Here is a 21581-nt window from a genome sequence, read left to right as displayed (position 1 = left end):
AAGTGAAGGGCTTTGCACGCCAGAACAGCAATCTTCAACAGAATTCGTGCTTCATAGGGCAGCCATTTGAGAGATTCTAGTACTGGGGATATATTCTCGTTTCGTTTGGTGTCTGTAACCAGTCTCTCCACAGCATTTAGGGATGCCCTTGGTGGAGCCAGGGAGTATTTGGGAAGGCCACAGAGGGTAGCTCTGCCGTAGTCTAGCCTCGGCAAGACGAGCGCTTGGACCACATGCTTGAAATCATTTTGTGGAAGGAAAGGTTTGATGTTTCTGAGTGATCTCATCAAGTGATTTGCTCCTTACATACATTGCCGATATGATTTTTCATGTTCAGATGCTTGTCCAAGGTGATTCCAAGTGACTTGGCTGAGTCTATGATAAGAGGAGTGCAGTTGAAAGCAGTGAGGTGAGTCAGCCATTGGTCTAGTTTGGGGATGTGGTTCGGAGGGGATATGTACTGGAAGTTCAACCGACTGATTAAGGTGAAAGGCAGATACCACTTCAGGTAGACATTTTGGATTAGGCCTAAGAACCACTTTATTATGGTGTATTTGTAGAAATAGTTCTTGTATGGTTAATGCCTGTAGTTCACTAACTCTTCTAAGTGATGTGATCGCTATGAGGAAAGCTACTTTCCAAGTAAGGAACTGTAACTCGCATTTGTGCAGAGGTTCAAATAGGGGACCCATGAGTCTGGTGAGGACTATGTTGAGATTCCATATCGGAGAAGGTGGAACTTTAGGTGGAATTATATTTTTAAGTCCTTCCATAAACGCTTTGATAGTGGGTACGCGAAACAACGACAAATGTTGTCTGTTTTGGAGGTAAGCAGCAATAGCAGCAAGATGTAACCATATAGATGTATATGCTAGGTTACATTGTTGTAGATGTAAAAGATAACAGATAATATTTTGGATGGAAGCATCTAGCGGATCGATTTTGTTATTTGTACAGTAAATGACAAATCGCTTCCACTTTGCTGCATAGTATGCTCTAGTAGTAGGACGTCTAGCCTCCGTAATGATGTTCATGCAGTCTGGCGGGAGATTAAGGTAGCCAAACTCTAGGACTTCGGGAGCCAGATAGCAAGATTGAGTTGATTGGGATCTGGGTGCCTTATCTCTCCATGGTTTTGAGTGAGGAATTTGGGGGAGAGGTGGAGCTTTTGATGAGGCACTACTGAAAGTTCCAACAAGGTTGTGAACCATAGTTGGCGTGCCCATGTTGGAGCAACTAGGATCATTGTGAGGGAGTGTTGTTTGAGCTTCCGAACCAGTAATGGAATGAGCGGGAGAGGTGGAAAAGCGTATGCAAATCTGCCTGACCAGTTCATCCATAGTGCATTGCCTTTGGACAATGGGTGTGGATATCTGGCTGCGAAGCTTGGGCATTTTGCGTTGTGTTGTATGGCGAACAGATCTATGTCTGGATGACCCCACATGTGGATCTGCTGTGTTTGACGACTGAGTAGATCCGCAATCTGATTGTGTACTCCTGGTAGATGTTCTGCGAGGAGGTAAATGTTTTGAGGAATGGCCCATCTCCATATGCTTTGCGCTAGTTGTGAAAGCTGAAGAGAGTGTGTCCCCCCCAGCTTTTGTATGTAATACATTGCTGCCATGTTGTATGTACGGATCAAGACAGCATTGCCTAGTATCAAAAGTTGAAAAACCTTTAGTGATAGAAAGAGTGCCAGTAACTCCAGGTGATTTATGTGGAGTTATTTTTGTTGATGGGTCCCTATACCCTGAATGGTTTGGTTTTGGAGATGAGCTCCCCAGCCGGTGAGTGATGCGTCTGTGATTAGCACTATTTGTGGAACCGGGTCGAGGAACGGCCGCCCTTTGGATAGGTTTTGTGTTTTCCACCACAGCAGAGAGCGATGTGTGTGGCTGTCCACCAACACCAGATCTGTTAACTGACCTTGAGCTTGGTTCCACTTATGTGCTAAACATTCTTGTAGGGGACGCATTTGAAGTCTTGCATAAGGAACCATGAGGATGCAAGAGGCCATCATCCCTATTAGCTGCATGAACACTCGAGCTGGAACGGAGTGTTGAGGTTGGAATTTTGATATGAGAGCTTGCATGCAGGCTATCCTGATTGGATTGGGATATGCAAGGGCTTTTGTGGCACCTAGATACTGAATGATGTGAGACGATTGAAAGTGTGACTTGGGGAGGTTTATTGGGAATCCCAAGTCATGGAGAAGCTGGATTGTTCTGTGTGTATTGTGTACACAGTGTGTGTGTGACTTGGCTTTTATGAGCCAGTCGTCGAGATAAGAAAACACGTGAATGTGTTGTCTGCGCAAATAAGCTGCGACAACTGCGAGACATTTTATGAAGACTCGTGGTGCTGTAGTCACTCTGAATGGGAGGACTTTGAATTGGTAGTGCTGTACGTCCAATACAAACCGTAGATATTTTCTGTGAGCGGGGTGAATGGGAATATGAAAGTAGGCGTCCATGAGGTCTACAGTGGCAAGGAAATCGCCCTGTTGGAGCAGAGGGAGCACCTGTTCGAGAGTGATCATGTGGAAGTGGTCCGACTGTATGTAGAGATTTAACGGTCGGAGGTCTAGTATTGGTCTGAGAGTACCGTCTTTCTTTGGGATTAGAAAGTAAAGGGAGTAAACCCCTGTTCCTTGATGAGGTAAGGGAACTGGTTCTATTGCGTGTTTTTGTAATAAGGAGAGAACCTCTTGTTTTAACAGTGTCAGATGTTCTGTGGACATCAGACGTTGTTTGGGGGGTATGAATGGAGGAGTTGAAGTGAGTTCCAGGCAGTTACCATACTGGATAATTTGTCTTACCCACTTGTCTGTGTTGATGGCATTCCAAACATGTAGGAACTGTGATAAGTCTTTCCTCCGACTGGAGTGGAATGGTCGGGGGGAAGTGGAGGGCAGTCACTGTTTTGTTAGGAGAGGTGCAGGTGTTATTACCGCGGCCTCTACCCGTTGCTGCCTCTATAACCTCATCTGAAATAGCCTCTGCTAGGAGAGGTTTGAGTAGTGTTTTTGTAGGCGGATGAGGTGTTGTCCGTCCCAATAGATTTAGAGGCGCCCCTATAAAAGGAGCGTCGAAAGGAACCTCTACTGATTGTTGCCTGTAGGGCTCCCATGGACTTAGCAGTTTCTGAGTCCTTCATTTTTTCTGAAGATGTGTCTACAGTGGGTCTAAATAAGTGTTCTTGATCAAAGGGTCGATTAAGAATTGTGGACTGCACATCTTGTTTAAACCCAGATATGCGTAGCCATGCTTGTCTGCAAAGTAGAACGCTTGTGTTAACTGCACGCGATGCTGTGTCGGCTGCATCAAGAGCACACTTTATAGAAGTGTTTGTGATTAATTTTCCCTCTTGTATGAGATCATTAGCTTTAGCCTTATAGTGATCGGGAAGATGTTGTATGAGCTTTTCAAGCTCATCGTAATGAGCCCTATCATACCTGGCCAGTAAAGCTTGGGTATTGGCAATGCGCCAGTGATTTGCTGCTTGTGAGGCAATGCGTTTGCCAGATGCGTCTAATAATTTAGACTCCTTATCTGGAGGTGGGGCATTTCCTGATGTTTGGGAATTTGCACGTTTACATGCATTTGACACCACCAATGAATCTACAGGGAGCTGTGCTTTAATATACGCTGGATCGTTGAGAGCTGGCTTATATTTATTCTCGATCCTGGGGTTGAGAACTCTAGCCCTGATGGGATCTTTAAAAATGTCAGGTGCATGTTTGATGATACCCTTTAACATAGGTAGAATGCTTGCTGATTTTTGTTACTGCGTGAAAGTCTCTAACAAAAAAATCTTCCTGTGGGTCGGAATGTAATTCTACCCCATAATATTGTGCAGATCAGTTTATGAGTTGTGCAAAATCTATGTTGTCATCTGGGTGAGATGGCCTCGATTGGTAGGAGTCTAGATTGGGAAGATCTGGGACATCTGGAGGATTATCATAATCCTCCCAAGGTTCAGGTGGTGGGAGAGTAGTGTCATCATCATTATCCTCTTGTGGGTTTTCATCCCCACCCCCACCCTCAAGGTGATCATGATCATCATCTTGTGGTGTAGATGAATAAGGAAGCACTGGAGAGTGTGCTGGAAAAAGTGGTGTAGTGGGGATATTTGGAGGAGAGAAAGGCCTAGCTGGAGAGGTTCCCATGTCTCTCTTCTTTAAGGGTATTTTGGGTTCTTCTGGGGAGTCCAAAGGTCTCTTTTTTGATAGAATTGTTTTGATTTTACCAGTTTTAGGGTCAATATGAAGGGTTTTTTGTTTAGGGTCCACTGGATCTGGTTGAAATAGGTCTTCTAATCCAGTATCCTTGTTCGGCACCGATGATTTTGGTTGTTTTGGCCTTGATTCCGAAGCTTTAGGAGGGATCTTAGTGTCCTTTTGCTTTGGAGGAGCAGTGGGATCCGAAGATTTGCTCATTTTCAGCTCCGAAGATTTGTGGTCTGGTTTCGGCTCCGAGGGTTTATCCCGATGGTGTTTTGGTGCCGAATGTTTGTGTTTCGGTACTGAGGATGGTAGTTCGGTATCAATGTGTGGCTGGCTCGGTCCCGAGTCGCCTGAAGGCTTGTCTTTGGACTTCGGAGCCGAGCCCGAAGGCGGGGCATCAGAAGTTCTGTCACGGTGTCGACCTGGGCCAGAAGGCGAAGGTGTTACCGGAACCTTATGTTTTTGAGAAGAGGTAGGGGTGTCGATGTCGGTACTCACGGTTCGTTGCCCTGGAGTAACTGTCTGATCTTTGGCCTCTGATTCGTCGGCCTCGGAGACGCAGATGTCCTCATTTTCCGGTTCTTGTTCCTCGGGAGCATCGGGGCCTGCATTGAAGAGGTCGTCCAGCATCGAGGTAGCGGATCGAGACATTACGTGGGGTCGAGCCCGGCGATCACGTATGGTTTTCTTCGATCGGAATGAAGCGCAGGCCAGGTAATCTTTGTCCTCGTGTTCTGGAGAGATGCAAAGGTTACAGACCTCGTGGAGATCAGTGTGTGGGAATTTGGCACCACACAGGGGGCATTTTTTTAATGGAGTTCTTTCCATTAGGTGTAGGGCCAGATAGGGCGGATAGGCCCAACGGCCCGCGTCGATGACCGGAATCGAAGGTGTTGAGATGAACAAGTTACTTACCTTCGGTAACGCTTTTTCTGGTGGATACAGTATCTGCCTGTGGATTCCTCACCTTGTGAATATCCCCTGCGCCAGCAACATTCGGAAACTTTTGTAGCAGTCCACGCCGATGGGGTCGAAGATGACGTCACAGAGACACGACTCCGCTCGCGACTCCACTGACGTCACCGGCTCCATAAGAAGACCTCCTCGGCGTGATGACGTCAGTTCCGCCCCTTTTTTCCGTGCCTCCGAGGCACACGGACGGACTGACAGCAATATGTACATAAACAGCATACACAGTACACAATATGCATATCAACACACACAGTGTGGAAAAGAAACATCAAAGCACTAGAAATAACCCAATGTCCTTGACAGTCATAAATACATTTGAAATCAATAATAGAACTACCGTCATAGAGTCACTGGAATAGAAGGATGGACAACGGGGAGGCGGGTGGGTCAGTGAGGAATCCACAGGCAGATACTGTATCCACCAGAAAAAGCGTTACCGAAGGTAAGTAACTTGTTCTTCTGATGGATACATCTGCCAGTGGATTCCTCACCTTGTGAATAGATTCCACAGCAGTCCCCGCTCCCGGAGGAGGGTGTCCATCCCCCTATACCAGAAAATCCTGAAGGACGGAACGGGCAAAATGTCCGTCCCTCCTCACCTCAGAATCCAAACAATAATGTTTTGCAAAGGTGTGAAGGGAGGCCCAAGTTGCCGCCCTACAAATGTCCTCCACAGGAACACCCCTAGACAAAGCAGAGGTAGAAGACTTTGCTCTAGTGGAATGAGCTCTTAAACCCTCCGGAGGCTCCTTACCAGCTAGGGAGTAGCAGATCTTGATGCATAGCACAATCCATCTTGAAAGGGTGCGCTTGTGCACCGCACGACCCTTTCTGCAGCCAGCAAAGCCCACAAAGAGCTGGTCATCAATCCTGTAGTCCTTAGTCCTGTCCAGGTAAAAGCTCACCGCCCTCTTAGGGTCCAAGCGGTGAAGTCTCTCCTCCTCCTTGGAAGGGTGAGGGGGAGGATAAAAGGTAGGAAGGGTAATGGACTGCCCCAGATGGAAGGGAGTTACCACCTTAGGCAAAAACGCAGCCCTGGTCCGGAGAACCATTCGTTCAGCATGCACAGTCAAGAATGGGGGTTTTGAACTAAGAGCTTGAAGCTCACTTACTCTCCTTGCCGAGGTGATTGCAACGAGGAAAACCGTCTTAAAAGACAACAGTCTCAAGGGACACTTATGTAAGGGCTCGAAAGGAGAACCCATAAGATAAGTCAGTACAAGGTTTAAGTCCCACTGAGGTACAATAAAGGGAGTAGGAGGAAATTTATTCGTAAGGCCCTTGAGAAACCTAAGCACAATAGGTGACTTAAATAAGGACGGCTGATCCGGCAGGCATAGGAAAGCCGACAAAGCCGATAAATATCCCTTTACAGTGGCCACAGCAAAGCCCTGCTGGGCAAGAGAAAGAGCAAACTGCAGAATGTTAGACAAACGAGCCTTCAAGGGATCAATCGACCTCTCTCCACACCAGAGAACGAACTTAGACCACCTATAGGAGTATATGGATTTGGTGGAGTGTCGCCTGGCCGATAAAATAACATCCACCACATCTGGCGGGAGAGAGAAAGAATTCAGGTTGCCCCGTTCAATCTCCAGGCATGAAGGTGTAAGCTCCGGAGGTGGGGGTGTAGAACCTGCCCCTCCGACTGCGAGAGGAGGTCTGCCCTCAGAGGGAGACGGAGCGGAGGGCACGAGGAGAGGTGGAGAAGATCTGTGTACCACACCCTTCTTGGCCAATCCGGGGCGATCAATATAACTTGGGCCCGGTCTTGGCGAACCTTCCTCAGAACCCGAGGAATCAAGGGTATGGGAGGAAACGCGTAAAGGAGTCGTGAGCCCCAACTCAACTGAAACGCGTCTCCCAACGCCCCCTGCATCGGATACTGGAGACTGCAGAATGACAGGCAGTGCGCGTTCTCGAAAGTGGCAAACAGATCCACCCGAGGAGTTCCCCACGTCCGAAAGACGTGACGAACTACCTCCGGATGGAGCCTCCACTCGTGGTCGGCAGAGAACTGCCGACTGAGACTGTCCGCACGAACGTTCAGCACCCCGGCCAGATGATTTGCCATCAGACAAATCCGATGGTCCTGAGCCCAGGACCATAGACGCAGGGCCTCTCTGCACAGACAAAGAGACCCCACTCCTCCCTGCTTGTTTATATACCACATCGCGGTAGTGTTGTCCGTCAGAACCTGAACAGACTGACCGCGAAGGGAAGGGAGGAAGGCCTTGAGCGCCAAGCGTATCGCCCGTAACTCCAGAAGGTTGATGTGAAGCAACCTTTCCTCTGGAGACCAAAGACCCTTGATCTCCAGATCCCCCAGATGAGCACCCCACCCTAAGGTGGATGCATCCGTTATCACCGTGGCCACCGATGGAGGTAGATGGAAGGGCTTCCCTTGGGACAGATTGCCCTCCACGCTCCACCAAGACATCTCCGCTGCAGCTTCTCTGGAGATCCTCACAGACTCCCTGAGATCTCCCTTGTGCTGATACCACTGCTTGCGGAGGCACCACTGGAGCGCCCTCATGTGCCAGCGTGCATGGTTGACCAACAGTATGCAGGAAGCGAACAGACCGAGCAGGCGAAGGACCTTCAGAACTGGAACAACCGCTCCGCTGAAAAACAAAGGAATCATTTCCTGTATGTCGAGAATCCTTTGAGGAGGAGGGAATGCTCGACACACAGTAGTGTCCAGTACCGCACCTATGAACAGGTTGCGCTGAGAGGGCACCAGGTGAGATTTGGGCACGTTGATCGAAAAACCCAATCTGTACAACAGCCGAGTTGTATCCTGCAGATGACACAGCACCTTATCCGACGACTCCGCCTTGATCAGCCAGTCGTCCAAATAAGGGAAAACCGAAATTCCCGATCTTCTGAGATGGGCTGCCACCACTGCCATCACCTTTGTGAAGACTCGAGGTGCCGAAGTAAGACCAAACGGAAGGACCGCAAACTGATAATGTTGCGACCCTACCGTGAAACGGAGATACTTCCTGTGCGACTTCAGGATGGGGATGTGAAAATACGCATCCTGCAAGTCGAGCGACACCATCCAGTCCTCCTGATTCAGCGCCTGAAGAACCTGCGCAAGGGTGAGCATCTTGAACTTCTCCTGTTTCAGGTAAAAGTTCAGGATTCTGAGGTCTAGAATCGGACGCAATCTGCCGTCCTTCTTCGGGATCAGAAAATACCGGGAGTAGCATCCCTGACCCCTCTCCTGCTCCGGAACCACCTCTATCGCCCCTTTCTGAAACAACTTCAGGACTTCTTCCTGCAGGAGAAGACGGTGGTCCTCCGAGCAAGCACCTTGGCAAGGAGGGTAAACTGGAGGGAATTCCCGAAAGGGAAGGGCGTACCCATTTTCTACAAGATCCAGAACCCAAAGGTCTGTAGTAACCGATTCCCAATCTTGTAGAAAATGGGTAAGCCGGCCCCCCACAGGACCAGCATGATCCGGAATGTCGAATCTAGGGCTGTTTTGCGGTGGTGGGAGGGGCTGAGGAAGAGGAAGAGGAGGAGGAGAGTTGACGGCCACGTGAGCGACCCCTAAGCCTTCCTCTATATCCCTTGGAGCTTTGCTGCTGCTGCTGCTGCTGCTGCTGCTGGGCTGGTCTATAAGAACGAAAACTCGCCCTTCCAAAACCTCTGTACCTCTTGAAAGTACCTCTCGGCTGGGATTGAAGGCCCAACGACCTAGCCGTAGCCTTACTTTCTTTGAAGCGCTCGAGAGCAGCATCAGCCTTCTTCCCAAACAGACCAGACCCATCAAAAGGTAAGTCCAACAAGGTCGACTGGACATCCGAAGAAAATTCGGAGGACTTAAGCCATGCACCCCTCCTGGTGGCAACTGAAGACCCCATGACCCTGGCAACTGAGTCTGCTGTATCCAAGCCACTCTGTATAACCTGGCGAGCAGCCGCCTGGGCATCCGACAGTACTTCACTGAAGCCTGCCCTATCCACCTCCGACAGCTTCGGTGCCAACTTTTTAGCTGAATCCATAAGCGCATGGATATAGCGCCCCAATAAACAAGTCGCATTAGAAGACTTTAATGCCATACTGGCTGAAGAAAAGACTTTCTTGGCCGATTGGTCCACCTTCTTGGCCTCTCTGTCCCCTGGGACCTGAGGAAACGCACCTTTTGAACGTCCAGAACAAGCAGCCTGAACGACCAGACTTTCAGGTGAAGGGTGTGATGACAAAAACTCAGGATCCCCCGGAGCCACCCTATATCTCCTTGCAACCACCTTGGACACCGCAGGAGCCGAAAAAGGCTTGCGCCACACATCCAACACAGGCTCCAATATTGCTTCATTAAAAGGCAACAGCGGCTCTGACACCGCAGTTGGAGAGTGCAACACCTCAGTCAAGATATTAGACTTGAACTCAACAGATGGCAATTGAAGGTCCAACAACTCTGCAGCCTTTCTTATCACAGCATGATAAGGAGCCGCGTCTTTAGAAGGTTCATCTGAAGGAGGAGTGATCTCCCACTCCGGAGACAAATCCAACCCACTTGCCTCCTTCAATTCGTCAAACACCTCATCGGATTCGACCAATTCTCCCTCTTCAGCCTCATCCATAAGATAGCTCCTCTCCTCCAGCACTCTCTGCGCCTCTCTCCTGGAACGGATCCGCACCTGCGGCGTCGGCGGCGCCGTGATCGAATCCGACGGCGCCGGCAGAGGCGTCGAACGCGGATCAGCTGGAGCAGCCGGCGTCGAACGAGGTCGAGTCGGCGCCGGTGAAGAGGGAAGCGGCGTCGATGTTTTCGGCGCCGGCATCTGCCAAGACGGCGTCGCTGGGAAGAAAGGCATAAACGGTGCTTGAGGATAAACCTGCGGCACTCCCAGATTAAAAGCCATCGGACCCATAGGTGCACCAGAGGAATACATGGCCCGTGAGAACACCCCATACATCGCATTGAGATACTGCGAGGGGTCCTGACCTGGATTAGGGAAAGCTGGATACTGGTCAGGTAACACCGGACTCGGGCCTGCCGGCGCCGACGGTGGAACTTGCGGCGTCACAGACTCACCCGGAGCCTGATCATCCTCATCCTGGGCCGGAGTCGGAGACGGAGCCGAAGGACCTGCAGGACCTGGAGAAGCCATCGGCGCCGGAGAGGACGCCGGCACCGGCGAATCAGCCGGAGCCGGAGAAAACACAGGAGAAGATGGAACAGGAGGCGAAGCCGGAACAGGAGAAGGAGACACTGACTCCCTTCGACGCCGAGCAGGCGATTTAGACTTCGACGTCGAGGCCTTGTGATGAGACGAATGCCTCCTTTTCTTCTTATGCTTCTTGCTCTTTGAAGCATGTCCCGACGTCGACTTGGAAGCCGACCTCGACCTCGACCTGGATCTTCTTCTACCTCTTTTCTCCTTTCTCTTCATCCGGGCGATAAAGAGCTTTGCCTCTCTTTCCTTAAGAGCCTTTGAGCTCATCTTCCTGCAACACGAACATCCTTCAACATCGTGGTCCGATGACAAACACCAAACGCAGTCGTCATGCGGGTCAGTGATGGACATGTGTTTGCCACATTCATGGCAAGGCTTGAAACCAGACTTCCTTGCCGACATTCTCGAAGAAAGACAGAGAAACTTCGGAATAAACACAAAGTAACAGGTAAAGCTACCAGTAACGATTCCCGAAATCCGTTGGCGTCGTCGGCGCGGAAAAAAGGGAACTGACGTCATCACGCCGAGGAGGTCTTCTTATGGAGCCGGTGACGTCAGTGGAGTCGCGAGCGGAGTCGTGTCTCTGTGACGTCATCTTCGACCCCATCGGCGTGGACTGCTACAAAAGTTTCCGAATGTTGCTGGCGCAGGGGATATTCACAAGGTGAGGAATCCACTGGCAGATGTATCCATCAGAATTGTGTTGCATCCGCATCGAGTAGCGCAATCGAAAACAATACCGTTGAGTCGTAAAGGATTGCCGTAGGGGATGGTACCTTACAGACATTTATCCACACCGTCCCCACTAGAGTAGACAAGGAGCCTATGGTCCTGATGAAATGCCAAGATCCTATGGACGATAAAAAGAATGAAACATGTTAACCCCCTGCACTTTACACACATAATCTAGAGCTCGAGAGGGTGTAATCCCCCCTCTTTAGCCATAACTCTATAGTCTTCTGTTTTAGCATAGCATAGGAACCCAGCTAATAAAATAATTTTGTGGGACTCCGACAGCTATTTTTAATTCACACTCACTCCCTCCCATCTCTACTCTTGACACACATGCCCCACCAATACTTCACATCGGCAACAAGAGTAGACCTCCGGCAAAAGCCTGCTCGCGGGCCTCGTTGGGCTTTGCAGCGCTGGCCCAATGAGGAGCTGCCCGATGATGAAGCATTACACCCCCAGGGTGTGTGAAGTCCCTTGCTCCTAATTGGAACTACTCCATGTTCACCATCTTTTCCACTTTTGGACACCTGGCCTCATTTCTCCCCCCCCCCCCCTTTCAGGAACTGCATACTCTTGCTTTTGCCTCGGAAAGGATAAACAGGAGGCTATCTACCAGGGAGGCAGAAAAGGGGTCAATAGACTAATCTGTACAATATTTACAAGATGTATTCCATCGGTAGCCGTACACCGATTTCGTGGAGGGACGCCTGGCTGCCAGAATAACCTCACAGACTTTGAGAGGAAGGTCAAAAGCTGTCCACTGACGCCGGTCAATCTCCACGCTAAGAGGCAGAGTGGACAGGTTCAGGTGGAGAACCTTTACCTGCTGCTGCGACAGAAGATCGTCCCGAAGGGCCAGCCTAATAGCAGGATTGATGCTCGTATCCAGAAGCACAGGATACCAAACTCTACTTGCCCTGTCCGGAACCACGAGAATAACTTGTGCCCGGTCGCTCCTCATTTCTTGCGCACTCGGAGGAGTGGTATAGGCGGAAATGGGTACAGGAGGCCTGAACTCTATTTGTGAGGAAAAGCGTCGCCGAGCGAGAGCTGCCTTGGAAACTGCAGCACGCAAAACTGCTGACATTGCGCATTCTCTTTTGAGGTAAACAGATCTAACCAGGGCTCTCTCCACTGCTGAAAGAGACATTGCACCATCTCTGGATGTAGAGGCCACTCGTGATCTGCAAGGCACGTTCGCCTGACTTTTGTCTGCTCCAGCGTCCAAAGAACCGGCCAGATGGTGAACCACCCGGGAAATGCCCTGTTCCAGCCAAGTCCACAAGGAGTCCACGACCCCACTCCGCCCTGTTTGCTGCAGTACCACATGGCAGTAGTGTTGTCCGTGAACACCTGAACTAGCCTTCCCTTGATGGACGGTAAAAAAGATTTCAGTGGCAATCGGATCGCCCGAAGCACCTACAGGTTGATATGGAGCCTGGATTTTGCCGGAGACCAGAGTCGTCTGATCTATACCTCCCCCAAATGGCCGCCCCATCCCAGAAGAGACCCATCCGTCACTACTGTGAGATCTGGGTGGGGAAGGGAAAGAGGTCTGCCTCGACCCCAATCGCAGTTTGTTAGCCACCACTGCAGGTCTTTCACAGTGCCCTCCGAGATCTGAACCAGGTGGGTGGAGGTGGAGAGCCATTTGAACATCTCATTGAACATCTTGAGTGTTTTGAGGCAGGAGACAGACTTTGTTCACTTGCCAGGTCATGGTGAGTTGGCTGTTGATTACTATTCTGAGTTTCTTTTCCTAGGTTGCTGGGAGTGGTGTGGGTCAGAGTTTGGCAGGCTACCATGTGGAGTCCCAGATCGAGGTGTCTTTGCACAAGATTATAGCCTCTGTCTTGTCTAAGTTACGCTTGAGGCACTAGGTTTTGATTCACTTGGGGACTTCGGTCATGCAGGCGGAGAAATTGGTCAGTGTTTGGTGTCTGGTTGGAGAGGGAAAAGTATGAGCTGGGTGTCATCAGCATAGGATATGTTGTTGATTCTGTGGGTGCGACTGATGCTGGCAAGTGGGAGCATGTAGTTGTTGACAGAGTGAGGATCCATTCACAATGTACACCAAGAGGAGTCATCACACCACATCTGGTGACTTGAGAGACTTCTTCGAACAAAAACAACTTGCATATATCCAAGCCGAACTCTAGATGACAGCAGTGTCTACATCCACAAATACAACGAACATAATATTTAAACATGTAATTAAATCAAGATTTGCATAGACTACCTGAGTGCCGATCTGTTTCCACTGTCACAAAATCAGCTGATGGAGGTATTGGTGGCCCTTCTTTACTCTCTGCCGTGCAACCAACCACTGTGACTCCTGCTGAAAGAGAATCATTTCCGGAAGAACTGTTGCTTGTCAAACTTTCAAGCAATAAAGACTTTTCAGCTTGTCCAGATTCAGTCTCTTGAGGTAGTTCATCTCGTGTAGGGTAGTCTGTTTCCATAGCACCTGAAAAACAATCAAACGTAGAAAGTATATATTAACTCTGATTTTATGGTTATATAGCAATTCAGCCTCTGTTGAACATTAACATACTTAATTAGGTCACAAACATCAGCACAAGAAGAGCATCTTACAGAAAGAAGTGCAGCCCATAATAGAGGGGAGCATTCTCTGAAAAGGAAAAAAAGAAGAATCCCAATAATAAAACAAAGGATAGTCGTAATAATAGCCCCTATAGGTTAGAATATTAAGACATCTTAAAGAGCACACTAAAAGAGATTTCCATGGAAATTAAACCCACAAAAAATAGTCAATTCAAAAGAACAACCAAGTCTAAGAAGATGGACGATAAGTTTGTGAGAACTAGTAGTCATGAATAATGGAGTTTACCAAAATGGAAGAAACCATTATGTAACATGCGGAACTATCAGAAAATAACACAAAGCAATGCTGAGGCCACGTGTATGCAAAACTCTAACAAAAAGAGGAGTACACACATGAAGTGCCTTTAGTTGTATGGAAGAGTCATCACCAGGACATTGAAACCAGTGTCAGGACCAGTGTGGTAACCCTCTCAAATTATTTCCACTTGCTGAAGCATAGCGAAAGAGTCGCTTAATAAATGTAGGATGCAAAGAATACCCATGCTGAACTATCAGCGAGGCCACCACATAGATTCCAGCGAGCAGACATGCTGTCTACTGACTCAGAGGAGGATCCAACACCTAAAGGCAACGAAAGACACCCAAAGGATATCCCCTGCAAGGATAAGGCGGGGAAGAGATTGACTGTCAGAAGAATCAAATGCAACAAGATATATATATATATATATTCCTCTAAAGGTGGTCCCTAAAAGGGATACCAAAGTATATATAATTAATGCTAATAAGCATATTGAAAAAATGCTAAAATGCTCCACCAGGAGCAGGTACATATGTAATCCCTCTTATCATCTGAAAGAGATCTCCTAAGCATGCAGCTCTTCTTCAGAGAACAATAACCTATACAATAGGCACTAAAGACAGGTAGGTTAAAAAAAGAAACAACCTGTCCTTGACCATGTTAAAACAATAATACCAGTAGAAAACAGGAACACTACACTCCGGTTCGACCAAAAGGGTGAAATATCAGTAAAGACACTACCAAAAATTGGTCAAATGTTGTAAGAAATCAAAGGCTAACTTCCCTCACGCAACCTAGTAATGGGGAAAGAAAGAGGGAGACATAAATAAGGAACAGAACTTAGCTTCTGCACCACCTCTACTGTCGCGGAAATGCTGCAGAGCTCAAACAGCCTGCGCACCAAATAGACGAGTGCCATCAAAGTGCATGTCAACCAGTGTATGTTGAACTGCCTTCGAGAACCCAGAGGTGAGTAACCAGGCACGGCGAGAAAGCACTACAGAAGATGCCATACCCTAGCAACAGAATCAGTGGTATCCATACCACAACGTATTAGAAGCTTGGCCGTCGGCTGCCCATCACGAAGCAAGAGAGCAAGAGCGGCACGACTCTCCTCCGGAATGAATGGTAGTATGTCTACCAATGAATCCCATAAAGCATGGGTGAAATGATCAAAGACACAAGAAGTACTGGTGGACCTCAAAGCCAAACTGGTGGAGGCAAAAATGTGCCTGCTACAAGTGTCCAGTGTTTTAGTTTCCCTATTTGGAGGGGTAGGCGGAAAAGAATAAATATTTCGAGCAGCGAAAGCAGCCTTAATCACGAGGCTTAGAAAGGATGTTTCATAAGACAGGCCGAGTCATAAAGAACAAGTTACTTACCTTCGGTAATGATATATCTGTAAGAGACAGAGATTAGTTATAGATTCCTTACCTTTAGAATTACCCCAAGGCGTCAGACTGGATCCGGAGAATGTTTCGTCAGCAGTACCGCTGCGCGTCGAAAGGTGGCGTCGGTCGGCTAAGCGTTCATCGTTGGCGCCGGGATGACGTTGCGGCAGCAACTTAGACGCCGTCCTCGTGCGCTGTCAGTTTTTTTACATGACATTTCACGCCAGAAGCGCAGAGCAATGCAAGACACTGACCAGTGGTGCACAAAACTAGGTACCTTAAAGGAAGTCCTTAACTCTAGAAGTCAGTGCGCAGAATGGGGAGGATAGGTGGGGCGGTGAGGAATCTATAACTAATCTATGTCTCTTACAGATAGATCGTTACCGAAGGTAAGTAACTTGTTCATCTGAAAGAGACAATTAGTTATAGATTCCTTACCTTTAGAATAGATACCCCAGCAATACCAACCCTGAAGGTGGGTCTGCGAACCAAGTTCACACGAGAAAGTCCTGGAGAACAGAATGGCCAGGCAGTACTGATTTGTGAACGTTTGCAGAGATGCCCACATAGCTGCCCGACAGAGGTCATTGAGGGGGACACCCCATCCCAAAGCAGTGGTAGCTGCCGTTGCCCTGGTGGAATGGGCGCACAGATCCACTGGAGGCTCCTTCTTTGCCAAAGAATAGCAAGCTTTTATGCACAAAACAACCAACCTAGAGATGGTCCGTTTGTGCATGGCCCGATGTTTTTTGGCGCCCACGTAGCCGCCAAAGAGCTGGTCATAGACCTAGAATTGCTTTTGGATACAGACGGTGGAGCCTCTCTTCCTCCTTGGGAGGATACGAAGGTGGAAAAAAGGTGGGCAAAGTGATGGTTTAACCAATGTGAAAAGAAGTAACCACCTTAGGAAGAAAAGAAGGTCTGGTACTTAGGACGACCTTGTCTGGACAGCCAGAAAGGAGGTTTTGAAGAAAGAACTTGGAGCTCACTCACCCTGCGAGCAGAGGTGATGACAATCAGAAAGGCAGTCTTTAAAGTAAGAAGTCTGAAGGACAGTTATGAAGCGGCTCAAAGGGAGCGCACATAAGGTAAGTAAGAACCAAGTTCAAGTCCCACTGAGGCATTACAAACGGAACAGGAGAAAAGAGATGAGTAATGCCCTTAAGAAAGTGATTTACAACTGGCGACTTGAAAAGAGAAGGCTGATCAGGAAGCCTAAGAAAGGCTGAAATGGCAGAGAGGTAGCCCTTTAGAGTGCCCAGAGCAGAGCCCTGCTGGGCCAAAGTCACGAGGAACAAGAGAACCTCAGAAAGATGGGCAGAAAGGAGATCCACAGCCTTTGCTGTGCACCATGCCACAAATTTGTTCCATTTGCAGGCGTATACTGTCTTAGTGGAGGGACACCTGGCTGCCAAGATCACATCACAGACTTCGGGAGGAAGGTTGAAGGCTGTCAACTGTCGCCGTTCAATCTCCAAGCAAGGAGGTGGAGACTGGACAGGTTCGGGTGGAGGACCGTCCCCCGCTGCTGCAGTCGAATTGAAGGATCAATGGCCATGTGTACCAGCTCGTGAAACCAGACTCTTCGTGCCCAATCCGGAGCCACAAGGATGACTTGGGACCGGTCGTGCTTGATCTTCTTCAGCACTCTGGGCAGAAGTGGTATAGCGGAAATGCGTATGGAAGACCGCAACTCCACTCGCGACAATAAGCGTCGCCTAGCGAGTGCCGCCATGGAATTTCCAATGCGCAAAATTGCTGACATTGCGCGTTCTCTTCAGTGGCAAATAGATCTAACCAAGGCTCTCCCCACTGCTGAAAGAGACCTTACGCCACCTCCGAGTTGAGATGCCATTTGTGATCCATCATGCACCTGCGGCGGAGTTCGTCCACCCTGGCATTCAGAGAACCTGCCAGGTGTTCAACCACCAGGAATATGCCATGATGTTCCAGCCATGCATGCCCAGAGACAGAGAGCCTCTTGACGTACAAGTTACTTACCTTCAGTAATGATGTATCTGGTAGAGACGATTCTAGTCGCAGATTCCTTAACGTAGAATTTTCCCCAGGCGTGAGACTGGACCCAGAAAACTTTCGTGCCCAGCAACTCCGCCCGACGTCCTCCGCCGGCGTGACGTCAGCGAGGTCGCATAAGCCCCAAACCGGCGCGCTGACGTCAGTTTGCTTCGGAGAACTTTTCCGCGCCACAACACGGATCCATCACAACAAAACTGAGGCGAGCATGGGAACAGTGTGCGAAAAAACCAGAGAAACAAAAGGAGAGAGACAAAAGGTGAGGAACAGCACCAGTTGGCACCGAGGCGCCAGGAGGCCACAACAGGAAAGCCAAAGCAAGGAAGGAGCAGAGCACCTCTGAGGAGCAACTGTGCAAGCCAAGGCGATACCACTAGTTAGCACCAAAGCACCAGAAAGCCACAGCAGGAAAGCCACAGCAGGAAAGCCACCACAGGGAAGCGCAAAGTACCACACCGTGGAACCACAGTGGAAACCAAGGCGACAGCCAGTCTGGAGGCACAAGCATAGGAAAGCGCCGAAAGAGAGAGAGTCTGCAACCACAGACCACACAGCAAAGGGCCACAAGCCCGGAACAGAGGAGCAACAGCAATCCACCCCCGACTAAACAGTCAAGGAGGGCCAGAGCCCCAGAAAAAAGCAGGAGGTTAAAGGACAGGAAAAAGAATCCCCAACGTAGAAGACCGCAGGGGGACCAGAAATTGTAACAACAAGAGAAAAAGAGCAAAAGAAGGCCCCCACACTGGACAGAAACCAGCTGGGGGGGAAGCCCAACTGCAGAAAACAACAAGCATTTGCAAAGCAAAAGGTCGTGCATTTGCGAGAGTTTGAGCTATTGGCATTGTAAATGACAATGGCTTTTATTCATGTGTTTTGAAAACCTGCAAGCAGTGCGTAAACACGCACTTTTTTACTTACAGTCCTTGTTTAAAAAGCAAGGCTGGCAGTAAAAGAGGCGCAGTTACTGCCAGCCTTGCTTCTCAAGCAAAGACTTTAAGTACAAAATAAGTGTTTACGCACCGCTTGCAGGTTTTCAAAACACAAATAAAAGCCATTGTCATTTACAATGCCAATAGCTCAAACTCTCGCAAATGCGCGATCTCATGCACTGCAAAATGCTTGTTTCTTTTTCACTGCACATAGTAGGCAGGCCCTGCCCTCTTAGAGCAGAAGCTGCTATTCACGGTCAAAAAGATCTCGAGGCCCGATATGCACATGTGTGATATTTGTGGGCTGTGGACCTAAAGCTAATGTGTGAAGAGAAAGCTCTATATCTCAAAGTCACAGTAATCACTACAGACCACTGAGACTGCCCTGGAATAAGACTGTGCCCTTGGGCACGAAATATGCATTTCATGTAGCTGGTTAGGTTTGTGATACTTTCAATAGATTTGGCTGAAGTCCATCATTAATGAATGAATGATTCCTGTAAATGTCTTTATGCTGTGTATGCCGACATTTTGTTTCCTTAAGCTGCTGTCTTCTAACGAGACTGCGCAGTATCACAAGGAGCTCAACGCCTGTCAGTCAGCTGTCTTTAGTTAGAAATGAGGCTACAGGTCTTCATTTCTAAGTTTCTTTCTAAGGGGAATCAGTTCTAAATGTGTGATTCTTCGGACATGACTCACACTGGCAGCATCAGTTGAAACTTACCAGGCCCATTTTTGTGCAGAAGATTTGTACCCAAAAGCATCCCTCCTTGACGAAAGGTAATAAAAGAAGCAGGTTTGGATTTTACATTAAAAAGCAAGTGTCATGCCTGGATATAGTGCGAGGGCCCTGTCCCCACTACAGACTATGTCCCGGCGGCGCACAATGCAAACACATCGAGGGAGGACACAGGGACGGTATTTGGGATTAATAAAAGTATGTGAAGTTCCACGAAATGAGAACAGTCAGTCTATGGGGCATCAAAATAAAAATACCCTTTTGTACTGCAGGGGCTGAACACAAACATGTATTAATGTATGCATTCATGCCAAATGTACCCGATAACAGATTTTACTGCTATTAAAACAAAGGCTGAAGGTTAGAAAAGTCCCACGGGAGCAGCGAAGGCGCTTGTTATTAGTTGCAAATTGGGTGTTTATAAATATCACGTTTTAGTAACCTAAAAATAAACACGCCTAGGGTTTAAATATATATTAGAACATTGGAAAGTTGGGAGCTCCATTGAAAATAATGGAGTGCTCCGGGCTTATAATGGCTGGTATAAGCCCGGAGCTCCAACATTCCAATGTTTCTTTATTAGCTCTGGCTGTGAACAAAGGCTTCAGGGAGCCTGAGGGGATTTGAATCCCCTCGCGCTCCCTGAAGGCTTTGTTTTATTTGTTAGAACATTCTGCCCTCTAGTGGCAGAATGTTCTAATAGCCTTATAGCCCTTCGTAGCAGGGTTATACCGGCTATTAAAGTCTCGATGCTTTGTTAAAGTCCCTCGCCTTCGGCTCGGGCCTTTAATGATGCAGCGGGCCTTTAATAGCCGGTATAGCCCGCTACGGCGGGCTATAAGGCTATATTAGAACATTGGAATGTTGGGAACTCCATTGAAAACAATGGAGTAGTTCCGAGCTTATAATGGCTGGTATAAGCCCAGAGGGCCAACATTCCAATGCTTCTTTGTTCACAGCTGTGGCTGTGAACAAAGGCTTCAGGGAGCCTGAGGGGATTTCAGTCCCCTCGCGCTCCTTGAAGCCTTTGTTTTATTTGTTAGAACATTCTGCCCTCTAGTGGCAGAATGTTCTAATAGCCTTATAGCCCTTCGTAGCTGGGCTATACCGGCTATTAAAGTCCTGCTCCCTTGTTAAAGGCCCTCGCCTTGGGCTCGGGCCTTTAACGCTGGAACAGGCCTTTAATAGCCGGTATAGCACGCTACGGCGGGCTATAAGTCTATACTAAGGCCTGTACGCTTCACATATTTTCCTAATAACAGAAACTATAACATCTTATTTAAAATGTATGTTTCTAAAACAGCAGTTTATATAGCTTAATTTGTACAACACAGTAAAAATAAAAACAAAGGCTGCATTTTCTTAATGTCCCGTGGTGGCAGCAATTGCTTTTACTGCTAAAAACAAACGTTGCATACTATAAATGTTCTACGCAAGCAACGATACAAGATAGTAGAACACAACAATATACATATATGTTCTACAAGTCTAAATAATGTTTAAAGTTAGTAGATGCTGCGTACATTTTTCTTTCAGACACATTTTAATTCTTTTCTTCCTTCTTTATAAGGAGCAGGTCAGTGTATGTTTGATTTTCTCTTAATAAAGGCTGGAATAACTCAATTGCAGGTGACGGAGCATCTTGCAGAACGGAGCGGAAAGGCGGTTATCAGTTGATACGCACCAGTGCTCAGGGAAAGCTTGGCAAATCACTAAATCTCTCCGTGCACAAAAATGAATGCGTCCGTCTGTAAAGCAACCAGTGCTTATGGAAAGCGCTCTGATAACTTTGGGTCGGGTTTGTGCTATATACAACTGCAGAAACTAGAACCAAGTAAGGCATGTACTATATCATTGCAAATAGGATCAGACGTTTGTACTCCTCTGTATTGTGACATTTTGTAATCAAAGGTGCCCAGGACAGCAATAAAGAAGCAACTGTGTTTCTCCCGAGAAAGCCAGTGCAGCCTGAGTAAACAAATGGGGAACTGGCCTCACAGATGGTTAACAATGGAGCCGAGGCCAGTGGCTCAAAGGCTGCCCACACGCACCGCCAGGATTACAAACTTAACTAAGTCACAAAGAGCAGAGCAGTGAATTAAGGCGGACATGGAGAGGCAGGTCAAACTCCTGAGAGGTGCGTGTGATTTACGCGCTTCCTCCGTTAGGTGAACTGTCAGGGAGGAGATTGTGCTAAGCCACATACCACATTTAGGGATTAGCAGCGAGGGTTGCTGCAAGACCGCCCTTTTCACTTTCGCGGCTCAGCCTACATCTGAAATCCGACATTACTTAGAGGACTTGCGTCTTGTCTATAGGGCATGAGGGTACCCTAAAAAAGACAAGCCCGCGAGTGGTGAGCGCACGGGCGCGCCACAGCGAGCGATCTGTTTTCTGTGTCTGGGCATGATAATTGAAAACAGATGTCGGTGTGCGGGTAACAGACACCAATAGGCCATGGGCGGAGCAATGCGACCGCCTTTGGCCTATTGCGTGCTGTC

The 21581-nt window shown here is 48.3% G+C and overlaps 1 protein-coding gene across 3 annotated transcripts in view; it reads right to left on the bottom strand.

Annotated features, from left to right (window-relative positions):
• The window catches only part of SPAG9 (sperm associated antigen 9), a 1633747-nt gene that overhangs the window by 576470 nt on the left and 1035696 nt on the right, over positions 1–21581 (bottom strand). For all 3 annotated transcript variants that reach the window (XM_085617154.1, XM_085617155.1, XM_085617156.1), the window contains one exon: positions 13364–13591. In XM_085617154.1, the coding sequence (XP_085473280.1) occupies positions 13364–13591 (228 nt within the window). The remainder of the gene's footprint in view (positions 1–13363; positions 13592–21581) is intronic.

Source organism: Triturus cristatus, chromosome 7 (genome assembly GCF_964204655.1).
Source record: "Triturus cristatus chromosome 7, aTriCri1.1, whole genome shotgun sequence".
Taxonomy (NCBI): domain Eukaryota; kingdom Metazoa; phylum Chordata; class Amphibia; order Caudata; family Salamandridae; genus Triturus; species Triturus cristatus.
The sequence above is the reverse complement of the archived record's forward strand: the minus strand, read 5'-3'. Positions and strand labels throughout refer to the sequence as shown.